General features: G+C 49.4%; 1 protein-coding gene across 7 annotated transcripts in view; it reads right to left on the bottom strand.

The window, feature by feature from the left end:
• Dapk2 (death associated protein kinase 2) overlaps positions 1-14,059 on the bottom strand; it is a 127,758-nt gene that overhangs the window by 49,258 nt on the left and 64,441 nt on the right. For 4 of the 7 annotated variants that reach the window (XM_076576545.1, XM_076576542.1, XM_076576544.1 and 1 more), the window contains one exon: positions 8,322-8,543. In XM_076576545.1, the coding sequence (XP_076432660.1) occupies positions 8,322-8,543 (222 nt within the window). The remainder of the gene's footprint in view (positions 1-8,321; positions 8,544-14,059) is intronic. The other 3 variants (XM_042281167.2, XM_042281165.2, XM_076576543.1) reach the window with 1 other exon arrangement.

The following is a 14,059-nucleotide window of genomic DNA, read 5'->3' as shown; positions in this document are numbered from 1 at the left end:
GCACGCACTGGCTCTGTCACTGCTGCTAAAAGTAGCTTTAACTAAATCTCTATCATTCTAATTAGGAATAAAACTCAAGATTCAAGCCAGGTGGTGGTAGTAGTGGCGGCGGCGGCGGCGGCGGCGGCGGCGGCGGCGGCGGCGGCGGCGGCGCACGCCTTTAATCCCCGCACTTGGGAGGCAGAGGCAGGAGGATCTCTGTGAGTTCAAAGCCAGTCTGGTCTACAGAGCGAGATCTAGGACAGGCACCAAACAAAACAACACAGAGAAACCCTGTCTCGAAAAAACAAACAAACAAAACCTCACAAAAACTCGGAGATCCAAAGGCTGGGATGAAAACCTGTGAGCTCTGAAAGGCTGAGTAACTACTAGCTAATTTTCTCTCCTTCTGCTTGGCCAAACCGGAAAAGGCTGTGCCGCTCCAAATCCCTCCCTTCTACTTCCTGTGTCTCTCTATCTCTCCCGGATCCCCTCTAAGGCTCTTTGATTACTTTCTGCCAGCTAGTTGCTAACGAAGCCTCCTGACCCAAGGTAAATTTTATTTAATTAACGCTAATGCAAACTTGGGGTTTACAGTGTGATCGAATATCCCCCAACAAATTTTGTTTATGTGCTAGTATCCATGGAAGGTCGAATTGTGAGTGATGAGATTGGATATCTGGCTGAGAAAATGTCTAGGCACCGAGCTGATTAAGTGGTCTGGTTCCTCTTGACACAGTGAAATGTAAAAGAAGAGGATGTACGCATGTGTGTCTGCCTGTGTGAGTCTATGCATGTGGTATGTGTGTACAACTTGCAGGAGGTGGTTCTCTCCTCCCACCACGTGGGTCCCAGGGACCAAACTCGGGTCATCAGGCTTGGTGGCAGGCACCCTTACTACTGAGCAATCTCACTGGCCCAAAGAGCAGTATTTTAAAAATAGAATTATTAGTTAGAATAAACAGGAAAACATAAAAGTTGGAAGCTTTTTCCAGACTATTCCTACTGGGAAGAAAAAAAAAATGAGCAAACTCTGTGGAGGAGGGAACACAGGTGTGCCTGAGGCTTGCTTGATAAGGAGACTTACATGGATCGCCCATCCCTAGGGAGGCCAGGTGCTATTCGTCCAGACAATGTGGAGATTAGTCAGCTGGATAAAGGGCCTATTGTCCAAGACAATGAGATAATGAGTTCAAGTCATCTTAGACTTCGCGGAGGGAAAGAGCTCCACTCCCATCAGAAGGCCACATTCAGAGCCCGGAGGACAGAACCCTATCAAGGGAAGAGCCCCGCCACTGCCCAGCACCGGTTCATACGGAGGCCTTAGCTTCCTGAACTCTAACACCACGCACATCAGTCACACCAGGTGTGGCTCCCACTGGCTCCTGACGTGACTGCTCTGTGCCAAGCAAAGCTGTGGGGGTGTGGCTACTTCCACCTGGATTTCAAAGGATGCCTCAGAGTTTGGTGGCCCCTGGAAAGAGAACTGTGGTGTGGGTGGAGGCCAATGCAGAGAGCGCTCACTACAGTAATACCCAGCAGGCCATGGGAATGGGGTTCCCCGGAGACTCCAGACCAGTAGGCCCACAGGTGTGCGAACCATTCTAGTCTGGAAGAGCCACAGTCAGGCGACTCCAACCTGTGAGGGGTATGGTGTGGGCTGCTCCCAGCAAAGACAGGGGCAGGGTTAGCCAAAGCTGTTATGCAGGGTCTGTGGGTGTCCTAGTGGGCCTGAAAGACAAAATAGTATGGCCAAATGGCTCTAAAGCTGTGAGGTCTTGCTGACTCAAGACCTGTCACTCATTTTTTTCCTTTCCTAATTTGCTCCTTTGGGATAGAAAGATCTATACTATACCTACCACACACTGAATTTTAAAACCACAATGCTTGTGTGATGCTCCCATTTCAACTAATTTACCTCAGAGCGAATCACCCACCCATAGCTGACTTAGATGTGCTCTCCAAGACATTGGCTTTTGTTTGTTTGCTTGTTTTCTTTTTTAAGATGGGGTCTCGCTTTGTAGCTCTGGCTGGCCTAGAACTCACTCTGTAGACCAAGCTCATCAATATCTGCCTGCCTCTGCCTCCCGAGTACTGGGACTGGGCCACCGTGCCTGGCGCGTCATCAGGGTTAAACCCTAATGCTGACATCAGTGAAGACTTCTCGAGCCTCTTAGGATAGCATAGACATATTTTACATGAGAGGATGGCATTAACTGGGGGGTAAAGGGGGATGAACGTCACAGTCTGAACAGACTAGGACAGATGACAAAGGGAATACATGCTAGCCCTGCCTGGCTGTGACCTGGTGTCTCCTTTCCCTGCTCTAGGCAAGCCTCGGTGGTTTTTCTCGCCTGAAAAAGAGCAGATTGGGCAAGATGGCCCCTAGAGCTTCCTGTCTCTGCTTTTATGAAATGTGCCTTCTTCATGCGCTCAAGATAATCTAGACATGGTCCTTAACTTACACATAATAGTCCATAAAATAATATGTAGAAAACTACAGAACTGGCCCTTTCCTGCGTTTTCCACACCTCCGTAATAGTGCACGGGAACGTCCTGGCCTGCGCACGAGCGCTCTGTTTGTTGAAGCCGCCTCACGAGCCCTCTCTATCCAGTCTGCTCAACGATATTTGGCCACTAAACATGTGTGGCTACTGAGCACTTGGAATATGGCTAATGTGACAAAGGACCTGAATTTTTTTTTATCTAATTTAAACACAAAAACTGATGCAGAATAAAATTTCTTCACTAAGCACAAGTTTACTGTTTAGATAGAACTGCTGTGCATTTTAACCAGTCAGTGCATTACCTACAAGAGGATCTGCACTCTAAATGTCAAATCCACATCAGCTTATGTAGACTTAGAATTAAAATACATATATACATACATAATATAACTTCACACTGGCTACATAATAAAGTCAGTATGTGTTGGGCTCAATAAAATTATTATTAAAATTAGCTCACCTATTACTTTTTATTTATTTAATATGGCTACTGGAAAATTTAGAACTACACGTGGTCAATATTCAATTCTATTGGACTGGATAAAAAAGAGAAAGCGAGCTATGTGCCGACATTCACCAATCTCCGATTTGTGGCTGTGGTTGCAACGTGACCAGTGTGCCTTTCCTGCCGTGACGGACTACACCCTCCAAATAGGAGCCAAAGTAAACCCGTCCTCCCTCAAGTTGCTTCTGTTGGGGTACTTTTATGACAGAAACAGGACTAGTGTTCAAGGTCGGGGGAAGGGGACACAGGTACCCAAGGAGCGAATCTGCTGTGCACACTGCAGGCCCTCTCTGCTCAGGGTGAGCTGGGTGTGGCCCTCAGGGGCTGACTGGGTGCTGGGGAGGAGTCGAGCACACACAGCATTTTCTGTGTCTCACGGTGATATCATCCAGCATCCTGTCCCCACTCTGACTTGGGACAGGCACTGGAAGCTCACAGTTGCTGCAAGGGTCGCTTTGAGTCTCTTCCCTAGGCTAGGGTGGAGGCCCAGTCCTTCCACAGCCTTAACCTTGGGATGGTCAGTGTGCAAGTTCCAGGACGTCAGCTTTTCTTCTTGAAACAAGAATGAGAAAGGATGTCTCCTGGACACCTCAGGCTGGGAGGACTCCTGACTCAAGGCTGGACCAGTGCCGGGAGGCCCTTGATAAGTCCTTGAAGTGAAAACTAGGTACAATGTCACTGCAGGGGTACAGTGCTGGAGGAGGTCTCAAAAAAGTTTATTTAGAGTTCACCATTCCTACAACACGCCTTCCTGAATATTCTCTCACTCCACCCTCACATCTACCTGCAGGAATGCAGATTACTTCTCTGTCCCCATTGGTCACAGGAGGAAACGGGGGTCAGAGAGAGCAAGTGACTCGCCCTGGGTCACACAGCTGGTGAGTGACAAAACCAGGACTTAAAGCCAGATCACCATGGGACCCTTTCGCCTTGCTCTCTCCACATCACGAAGCCCAAGTTACTCTGGAAGTGAGGACACATCAAAGTCACTACAAACCTGGCAGCATAGTTTTTACCCAAAAGTCTCTCAGGTCTAAGACCTCTGTCCTGGGTCATTTCCCATCTCCTCCTAAGCTGCTTCCTCCTCTTCCTCTTCCTCCTCCTCCTCTTCTTCTACAGGTACTGGCCTCAAACTCCCAGAGTTCTGCCTGTTTCTGCCTCCCCAGTGCTGAGATTAAAGGCTCATTAAAGGCTCATGCCACCACCACCTGGCCCCTTCCAAGTTTCTTTCAGCTCACACCCCAAATCAAATATCTCCAGCTTTAATATGTAAAGCAAAGGCTAAGAGTCTGGCTGCTCTCTTCTGTAATAGTGTTCTCAGGGTCAACCCCTTCTCCCTTGCAGGTTGGTACACCTGGTGAAATATTTTCCAGAGTCCTTCTGATAACATGTATTGTAGTAGGACAGGCTCATAGGGTTGAGGAAATTGGCTCAGACCAGTTGCCAAGGCATGTACATAATATACTTCCTTATGAGCCAACCTGAAGTTGGCCTGAGGACCTAGCAACAGGCGCTGTCAGAGTTCTTGATCATGCCCAGCCAATGGGGGATGACCACACAATGCCATCAGATTGGGACACAGACTGGGTGCTGGGAGGAGGGTATATAAGCCTTCCCCGTTATTGAATAAACAAGTTTGTTGTTTGCCTTCAACTGACTCCCAGTGTCTGTGCTGTTGATGCTGTGCCTTCTCACCCCCCTCCCCCAAGGGAGCCCTTAGGATCCAGCAACAGTGTATAAATGACCTGCACAAGGAGAAACAATGTTGCCACAGTTGCGGGGCCTAGGACACAAGGAAGCATCAGCAACACCTAGGAGCACTTGCCAGGGCATCACTCGCTGCCATCCTGGAGCCCAGGAGGACCCAGGGCATTTAGAGCTGCAAAGGAGCATTCTGCAGATATGACATGAGTTCCGCTACTGAGACACTGAATGTAGTCTTAGTGCCACACAGAAGTCAACTTAGACAGACAACAAAATCCTTCCTAATCCTCCCTCCAACTGCCATGACAGATGGGATAAAGACAGCTGAAGGGAACAGGAGTCAGGGCTGGGCATGTCTTCTAGTGCCAGCCCCTTTAGCGGACATTAAAGGAAGCACCAGACCAGACAACAGCTGCTGAAGAGAGCACTGGGAACAGTGACCATTCAAACTGCAAGAGTGATGGTTCTGGAAACATGAGGACCTGAGTTCAAATCCTCAGGACCCAAGTAAAAATCTGGGTGTAGTCATGCACACTTGTAACCCTAGTACTGTGCAGAGCAGGAACAGGAGTTTCAGTGGGGTCTGCAGGCTGCCAGCCCAACTCCAGTTTCAGGGAGAGAACCTGTTTCGAGGAAATAAGGCAGAGAACGGTGTTGTAGGACACTGGATGTTCTCCTCTGGCCTCCACACACAGAGGCACATGCACGCATGTGTACATATACTGAACACATACATGTGCACACACATTATACACGTGTGGTGACACACATCTATAAATTCACACATCTGTCAACACAGCACTTCATAGGCTGAGCCAGGAGTGTCATGAGGTCTAGACCAGCCTGAACTACATTAGTGAGATGCTGTGTGAGAAAAACACTGACGAATGAACAAGTAAGTTCTGAAAATGAGCAAGAGGACAATAACTCCTATGACCAACCCCAGGACAAGCCTACTGCCCAGTGAGGACTCAAATGCCAAAAACTTCTGATCAGTCCAACAAGAGTCACCAAGTCCAAGCAAAAACCTTCAGAATTACTCTTCTAGGAAGTCCTCCCCCAGGATGTCCTCCTTTCCCCTGGGAAGTCCTCCCCTCCCCAGAAATCCTCCTCCTTTAGAAAATCCTCCTTGGATCCCAGCAAGCGTGGTCTGAGCACGGTCTTTGAAAACTTGGCTCCTTTCTAATTCATAAACCCTTAGTGTTCCTCAGCTAGACATCCCGACCACAACGAGGCAACCTGGAAGTGGAGGAGGAGACAGAAACTGTGGGCAGCTAGAACTCAACAAGCATGGCAATTCCGGGAGCACCTGTGTGGGAACTGATATTACCCATGGTGCACCTGCACTCACAAGATGACCGCTCGCACATATAAATACTGGCTGATCGTGAGCCCTGGTTGGGAGAACTGGAGACAAGGCAGAAGCATCTTATACCCCAAATGCTGGGGTTCCACAAACAGGGGAAGAGCATTTTTCCCAGCAGTTAAAGAAACACCAGTTGAAATCATAAGATACTGATTTATAGCTATAAAGATGAATAAAGAAAGAGGTGTTTGTTGTTTTTTTTTTTTTTTAAACAAATGACCCATGGCCACCAAGGCTGAAGGCAAACAGAAACACTGCCCAGTCCCTGCATCCTTTGGAAGTGAAGTCACCAAGAGCCTGTGCCTGCCCACCTTTAACTTAACCCTCCACTCCTGGGGAGTCAGCTGAAATAACTAATTCAAAAGAAAAGGAGAAAACATTGGGAAGAAAGATTTTTGCCAGTAAAATTTGGAATAGGTAACAGCTGTAAAATTATAAGCAAATGTCCAGCAATAGAGAAACACTGCTGTGCAATTTAATGAAACGTGATACAGTTATTAAAATGGAAAAAAGGGCTATATATGAAATTTGGTTAGTTGGAGAGAAAAAGAAGAGGAAATTGTAAAATTATATACAAAGTGATAAAGATTGAGAGGAACCACAGAGAAACAAAGTAGCTGTGTTTGGATAGGAGAATTACAGATCCATTTCTTGCAGTTCCTGTGGGGTTTGGGATGAAAGGGGGTGATAATAAATAGCCATTTGAAGAAGTGACTCTGGCCTTCCCAGGAAGATGGGCTTCTCACTCTCTGCTGGGAATCAGGATGCTAACCAGTCAGTGACCTTTCGCCTTGGTGCACACCATGTGGAGTGTCCATGTGACTGACCATCCCTGGGGAAGGAGAAGGTGGTCTTCATCAGGCTCCTGCCTGGGTCAGGGAGGTACAGACAATGACTACTTCATTTTGCCAAGGGGTCCATGGGCGAAACACAGAGGACACTGGACCCTAGAGAAGGGGAGGGCATGGGCAACTCCATGCAGTTAACAGGGAGGTTGATAAATCAAGAATCAAATGTGAGAGGATGCAAATTCCCTTCTGCTAGATAAATTTCTATCTTGCCATGTGCAGCTAAGTCTCAGATTAGAGCAATCTCAAATGTCAGGTGGTCCACTCAATCCGGAGGCAGGTTAAGGAGACTTCCTGGTTCACAGGTGACTTGCCCACAGTCACAAAATCAAGAATTTCTGGGGCAGACACCCCACTCCTCTGCTGATGGACAGATGTGCACTACATGCTCATGAGGCTCAGAATACTCTTATCATGGGGTCTTGCTGATTGGCTGGATAAGGCTATTGTCACTTGTGACTCTACTGCCCTCATTCCATGGGGACTCATTCAGGAGGACATCAGAGTGGCCAACCAAGCTGGAGTCTTAGTGTCACCTAAGTAAATTCCACCAACCACGGTGAAGTCCTTCCCAGCAAGGCCATCACAGGGCTGTACCACTTCGTGTGCATGCATGGCTATCTGCACAAGCCGCTTAGATGGCAGTCTCAGCCTTGCCGCTTCCCAGCGATAGGATGTTGACTTCTTGGTGTTCTAATCTATAAAATGGGTATCCTAAGAGTCTCTGTGGTCGTATCACTATGAGGTTGAAATAAGGTAAATGGAATGAATATAAAATCACCTTTCTGAGTTAGTAAGACTCCCTAAGGCCAGGACTGAGTCAGACGATAAATGCTAGGCACCTTGCAAATGCAGGGGCAGAGCTGGGCTCTTTAAACAGTAGCTAAGACCAGAGAGGCGGTCTACTGGGTACAAACAGCTACCACTGTGAAAACGCAAGTGTGGAACACAGTGCCAGTGTAGTGGGTTCTCCCCAGGGAAGGGCTGGAGAAGGGTTCTGGAAGAGCTGAAAGGATGTTCATCATCCTCTCTTTAAGACAGACCCCTCTCTGACAGCATCTGCTACCCACGCTACCCTCTGCTCCTTCTCACCCTCATAAATGCTCCTCTGGCCAAGAAATAAGCCAGAATCACTGGTTTCTCTGATCTCCACGATGCAATAAAAGTAAGAGTTAAGCCATCCCTCGCTATCCTTGCCACTTGGCAGGCTCACCCCTCCTTTGGCCCCATTTTAGGAGGAGGATGGGATAACCGAGGCAGAGGGAAACTGCCTACCACTCACTGCATCTTCTCTGGGCTGAGCTTTGGTGGCCCTGGGGGGGCCTGTAGCCAGGGCTTCCACCACCCTGACCTATCTCTGCTGCCCACCCTACGTCCCACCCCCCCATCGTGGGTCCTGGGGCCCCACTCACAGCTCGAGGATGAGCACCACGTCGGTGCGGTTCTCATAGACGTCGTGCAGCGTGATGATGTTGGGGTGCAGCACCTGCCGCAGGATGCTCACCTCCCGCTCGATCTCCTCCCGGCACACGCCCCGACGGCTGGCCCGGCTCTGCCTCTTCTTGATGAACTTGGCTGCATACTCCAGACCTGTGCTCTTCTCCCGGCACTTCTTCACGATGGCAAACTGGCCGCTGTGGGGACACGGGACCCACACAATGAAGGAGTGGCCAGTGGAGGAGTGACCCTCACAGCCAGCTACCCAGACAATCACCGGGTTATTCTACCAAGACAGAAAGGCATGTCACTGGCCGGTGGCTCTGCCTGGCTGACACGCAGTGACCGAGATAGGGCAGGGACTGGGATTCCCTATTACTAAGAGACCCTGATATTTTACTAGGAAGGGATGTTAAAGTTATTGCTGGTATACAAAGGTGAACACCAAGACCCTGGCAAGTACTGACTTGGTTAGGATGACACAGCCTTGTCCCTGCAAGGCCTCAGCTAGAACCCAAGTCCAAACTACCAGCTAAAGTCACAATGTCCATAAACAGGTGGGGTTGGTAAGAATCCTGACTGGGATGGGGTTAGGGTAAAGGCCACTTACCAGGGTTAGTCATCATCACAGTGTGAACAGGGAGTTGTAAAATTTGGAAACTGGGGCCAAAGGAGAGGTCAAGTGACTCACGACAGAATGACAAAGCCAGACATCAAAGCCAGCTGCCCACAACGCTTCCCAGATAGTTACAGGAGACATGACCCCGCTCAGGGTCCTTGAGACAGAGACCATGAAATGGTGTCCATGCCACAGATCCAAGCAGCCCTGAGCCAGCTTCCCTGGGTGCTCTGAAGATAACCCATGCTTCTTCATCTCAATCCAGGCCCTGAGCTGGGACAGATCTAAATCCCTGGTGATTGCTCGTGTCCCCTCCTTCCCCTCTGAGGTCCTCCCTCTCATCTTCCACATTGCCCTATGTTCCTCCACCTCCCCTCAAGTACCCACTGCTTGGGTAACTCAGAAAGGTTTCTTATTCTGATTAGCAGCTTAATAAGGGGCCCGCTGGATCCAGAGCGGATACTTTCTCAGTGGATCTGGGGTAAGAGTTACAGTTGTGAGAAACCAGGTGTTTGTCCCGACCTCAGAAAATGGCACTGCATCTAGAGTATTCTATTGCCAGAAGAATCTTTAAAGGGACGGTCTTCTAAATAAACTGGCTGATGCAAATAAAGTGAAGCTGAGCAAGCAAGCAGACAGCCAACAGCGAAACAGCCTCCTATGACAAGCACTTGAGAGACGCCATCAAAAGCAAACTCATTCATCTCTCCACCTTCGCCCTTCACTCAACACTGTTTGAACATGTGCCCTGTGCCGGCTGGTAAATAACAGGGAACAAAGGCAGAGACAGCAGGTGCAGAGGGAGCCCTGGGGGAGAGGAGGTCCATAGGAGCCAGGCTTGGGGCCAAATTTACATTACACCACCCACTAACTCTACGGTCTCAGCTGTCCAGGCTCCAAGTGTTAGCGCTGAGCTGTCCACACACAAGGGTCTGATGGAAGCAGAAGAAGGGCAGAGTGAGCATATTCAATGTGACTTCTAACACAGATGCCACTTGGAGCCACTCTGGGTCTTGGGGACATAAGGTCCCTGAGTGGGTGCCAGCAAACACTTAACAAAGCTTTGGGTCAGCACCAGGGCAGCAGATTCCTCTCCTTCCGGTACTTGCTGGCAGGCCTGGCATTTCAGAGTTCCTGTGACTGTCCCCCACAATCTTGAGTGACTTGATTGATGGAGAAAGTGAAACTGGAGGATTTTCAGTTGTATGCATGCTGGTGGTGATATAGGGTTAGGTCTGACACCCAGACAGACAGACAGACACACACACACACACACACACACACACACACACACACACACACACACAGCTCCAGTTCCCAGCTTCAAGCTGCACTGACCATGTCATGACCTGGGGAGGTACAAACGACGACGTAAGAGGAGCCAGAGGTCTCAGGTCACTGTGATGTAGCATTTCCTTGGTCTTACGAAGGGAATGGAGCCATCTTTCTGTCACGTGACCGAAAAATTCCTCAAGCTCTCAAAAAGCAAGCGAGTGTTTGCTTTGGGCTCTTACTTTCGCCGGGATAAGGTTGAGAACGGAGAGTGGGGCAGACCTGATCCTCCTCCCTCCCAAGGGAGGCACTCCAAGCGTGGATAGCCAGGATGGAGCCGAACACCAGGCATCTTGTGGCCTTTCTTCTCTCAGGAAGGGCCCTCTGCTCAGGCTTTGGGGGCAGCCAGAAGGAGAGCCATAGCCTCGGCTGCCTTCCCCTGGCCTTTGGCTGTTTCAGGAAGAGCAGAGAAAACTTTCCACTGGGCCCACAATGCAGTGGGTGGGGGGTAGGCAACTGGGACAGGTCTCAAGGTTAGGCAGACCTGTTCCAGGGCCCTCTTTCTGCACTCCTGTGGGCCAGGCACTACCTGCTCTGAGCATCCGTGCCCTGACCCATGAAACGGGAGTCGTGATTCACGGCTAGACCATTGGAAAGGAAACATCTGTACGGTTGGCTTGCTGTCAGCAGTAACAGCTGGCTTAGACCAGGGCTGAATGAGAGACACCTAGGACTGGAAGTCCCTGCTTCAAATGGTCTGGAAGGTGTGGCCAAGGGCTAATTTTAAAAGTGCCCTTTCCCCTGACTCCAGTGCACACCCACATGTGCGAATACTTCTCTACTCTAAGCGATTCATTGACTCTTTCGGTTCCAGAGCAGCAGGTCTCAACCCTGGCAGCATTCTAGAACCCTCATGGGATTTTTAAAATGAAGGAGATCTAGATTTCAAGTCCAGAGACTCTGAGTTAGCTGAGCTGCAGCCTGGAGATGAAGATACTTAACTTTTTGTCTTATTCTGGTTTGGTTTGGTTTTTATAGAGAGCCTCACTATGTAGTTTAGGCAGGCCTTAAACTCCTGATCCCCCTGGCCTAGCCCCCCCCAGTGCTGGGATGACAGGCATGCACCCCATGCCCAGCCCCTTGGTGACCCTCTTAGGCAGCTATGCTGGGAACCGTGACTTAGAATAGCTCTCCTTTGCAGGTAAAGCACCCCACTGGGGTCACTGTTATCACTGGCTGGCCTTCCTGGTGTCACATTCCCTGGGAGGTCTTCTTTAATCTAACCATACTGTTTAGGGAGACGGGGAATCAGATGGGAAAGGACCATCAGGTTCTGCTTGAGGGGGTCATGGATATAACCGCTGGGATAGTAATCTACACATCAGGACAGACAGTGTCGCTGGTTTTCAGCAGCCCCCGGGAAAGGTTTGCTTCTACCGCCTTTGTCTGTATCAGCCAAGTCAAAGTGTTGTAGAGGAGGTTAACGGCCTCTTCATGTCTTCTGGCTTTATGCAAACTGTGGTCAATATGTTGATGAGCAGTATGTGTGCACACGTGCGTGCGTGCGTGCGTGCGTGCGTGCGTGCGTGGGTGTGTGGGTGTGTGTGTGTAAGCCATAAATCTGAGAGGGAGCTCCGGGGAGGAGAAAGGGAAAGGGAAGAGTTACAGGGAGAAGAAGGGGACGGGAAACAATGTAAATGAAATTTTTTTCTTTGATTTTTTTTTTTTTTTTTTTGAGACAAGGTTTCTCTGTGTAACAGCTCTGGCTGTCCTGGAACTTGTTCTGTAGACCAGGCTGGCCTCCAACTCACAGAGATCCGCCTGTCTGCTGGGATTTAGAGGTGTATGCCACCACACCTGGCTAGAGTGGAGATGCTGGGGATCGGACCCAGGTGCTCATACATGCAATCGTGGATTATGCTAAGGGGAGTCACTGCCGATACTAACTCAGAGACCCGAGAATACTCCCTGTCAGAAGACTCACTGTGGACAGAATCGAAGGCTTCCCCTTCATTCTCCAAAGTCCCATCTCTGAGCTGGTGTTGAGAGTCCTGGGTTCTAGTCAGAGCCTCTCCACTAAGTGACTGTGACTCCAAGCAGCCTACTGAACTCCCTTGTCCTCCGTTTCTTCCCTTTTCAAGGTAGGGTGTGTGTGATAAGGCCTGCTCCATCCAACTTTGAGGGTTGTTTGGGAAATCACACTCTCTGTGAAAAGACTTGAACACCCAGGGGGAAAGGAACAAGGTGTCAGCAGGTGGGAACTTGGTGCCTAAAGCTGGTACAAGGCATGTAGGAGGGTTTGTCAAGGGACAGTAACTCCACAAGACACAGAAACTACAGTCCATGCTCTGCCCACACTCTCTTCTGCAATTGCGTCAGGAACACGCTCCTCTGCCCAGGAAGAGAGCTCAGCCCCCCAAACACTCAGTACCTGTTAGAACAGGGCAGGCTGCAGAGATGTTAGGTCACTAGCCGACAGGCCTGGTTCCAGAACTCACCTAGGCCTGGTTCCAGAACTCACCTAGGCCTAGTTCCAGAACGCGCCTGGGCCTGGTTGCAACTCACAAGGGCTCCCCTGTTATCTGCCTAGGAACCCCATTTAAAGGAGTATATTTTTAGATAGTGTCTCAGGGTTTGTTAATGTCCCAACCCCAATACCCAGCACTGCTCGGAAAAGCCTGACTCAACCCTCTGAAGTTCTTCACTGCCAAGAGAATAATCCCCAAATGGCCCATATATCACACCATGAGAGAGATTCATAAAGCTATGGGGATGTTGTTATACATGCAGCTATTCTCTTTAAAGGCTAATTTTATAGTCATTCTCTCTCTCTCTCTCTCTCTCTCTCTCTCTCTCTCTCTATATATATATATATATATATATATATATATATATATATATATATATTTGAAGACACAATCTTCGTTCCATTTTCTAGATTAGAATATTGAGGGAGCTGGCAATGGATAAAGGCTTGCTGTGCAGGCCTAAGGATTTGAAGTCGAATCCCTGGAATCCACAGAAATGTGGAAGAAGAGAACTGACCCTCTGTCTTCTGACTTCCACATGCATGCCCACACACACATCTCATACACACACAGTAATAATAAATAAAAACCTGGGGGTTGAAGCCATGGGTAAAGGTGCTTGCTGTTAGGTCTCAAAGAAACCCCAGACAAGACTCACTGAGGTCCTGTGGCTCCTCCCAGCCCTTGTCACCCTGCCCCTACCCTAAACCTCTCCGTCCCAGGGGCTGGGTTCAGCTTCCCTTCTCCCTGCCTGGTTCCTCTATAGCTCAGCCATTTTGGTGATGCATTTATCTGGTGTCCTGGCTTGCTATTGGTCTCTTGGTTCCCAGGTGCTCTCTTCTCTCCCGCTCTCATCTCCGCACCCATGCTCCGTGGCCCGGTTCAGTCTGGACCCTTCCAGATGCCTCTGGCTGTGCTCTCTCTCACATCTACAATAAACCCCAACTTCACCTTGGGGCGGGCGTGTCCCCATTTCCATTTACTTGCCACCAAGTCTGATGAGCTGAGCTGGATCCCTGAGATCCAAAGGATGAAAAGAACCAATTCCTGCAGGCTGTCTCTCCACGGATGCAGTGCTGTGTACACACACACACACACACACACACACACACACACACACACACACACGCACGCGCACACACACACACACACACACTCATGCACACACATGCACACACACACTCATGCACACACATGCACACACACACATTCACACACACACACACTCATGCACGCACATGCACGCGCACACGCACGCACGCACTAAATATAACAATAAAGAAATAAATGTAAT

This window comes from Peromyscus maniculatus, chromosome 7 (assembly GCF_049852395.1).
Source record: "Peromyscus maniculatus bairdii isolate BWxNUB_F1_BW_parent chromosome 7, HU_Pman_BW_mat_3.1, whole genome shotgun sequence".
NCBI classification, from domain to species: Eukaryota; Metazoa; Chordata; class Mammalia; order Rodentia; family Cricetidae; genus Peromyscus; species Peromyscus maniculatus.
The sequence above is the reverse complement of the archived record's forward strand: the minus strand, read 5'-3'. Positions and strand labels throughout refer to the sequence as shown.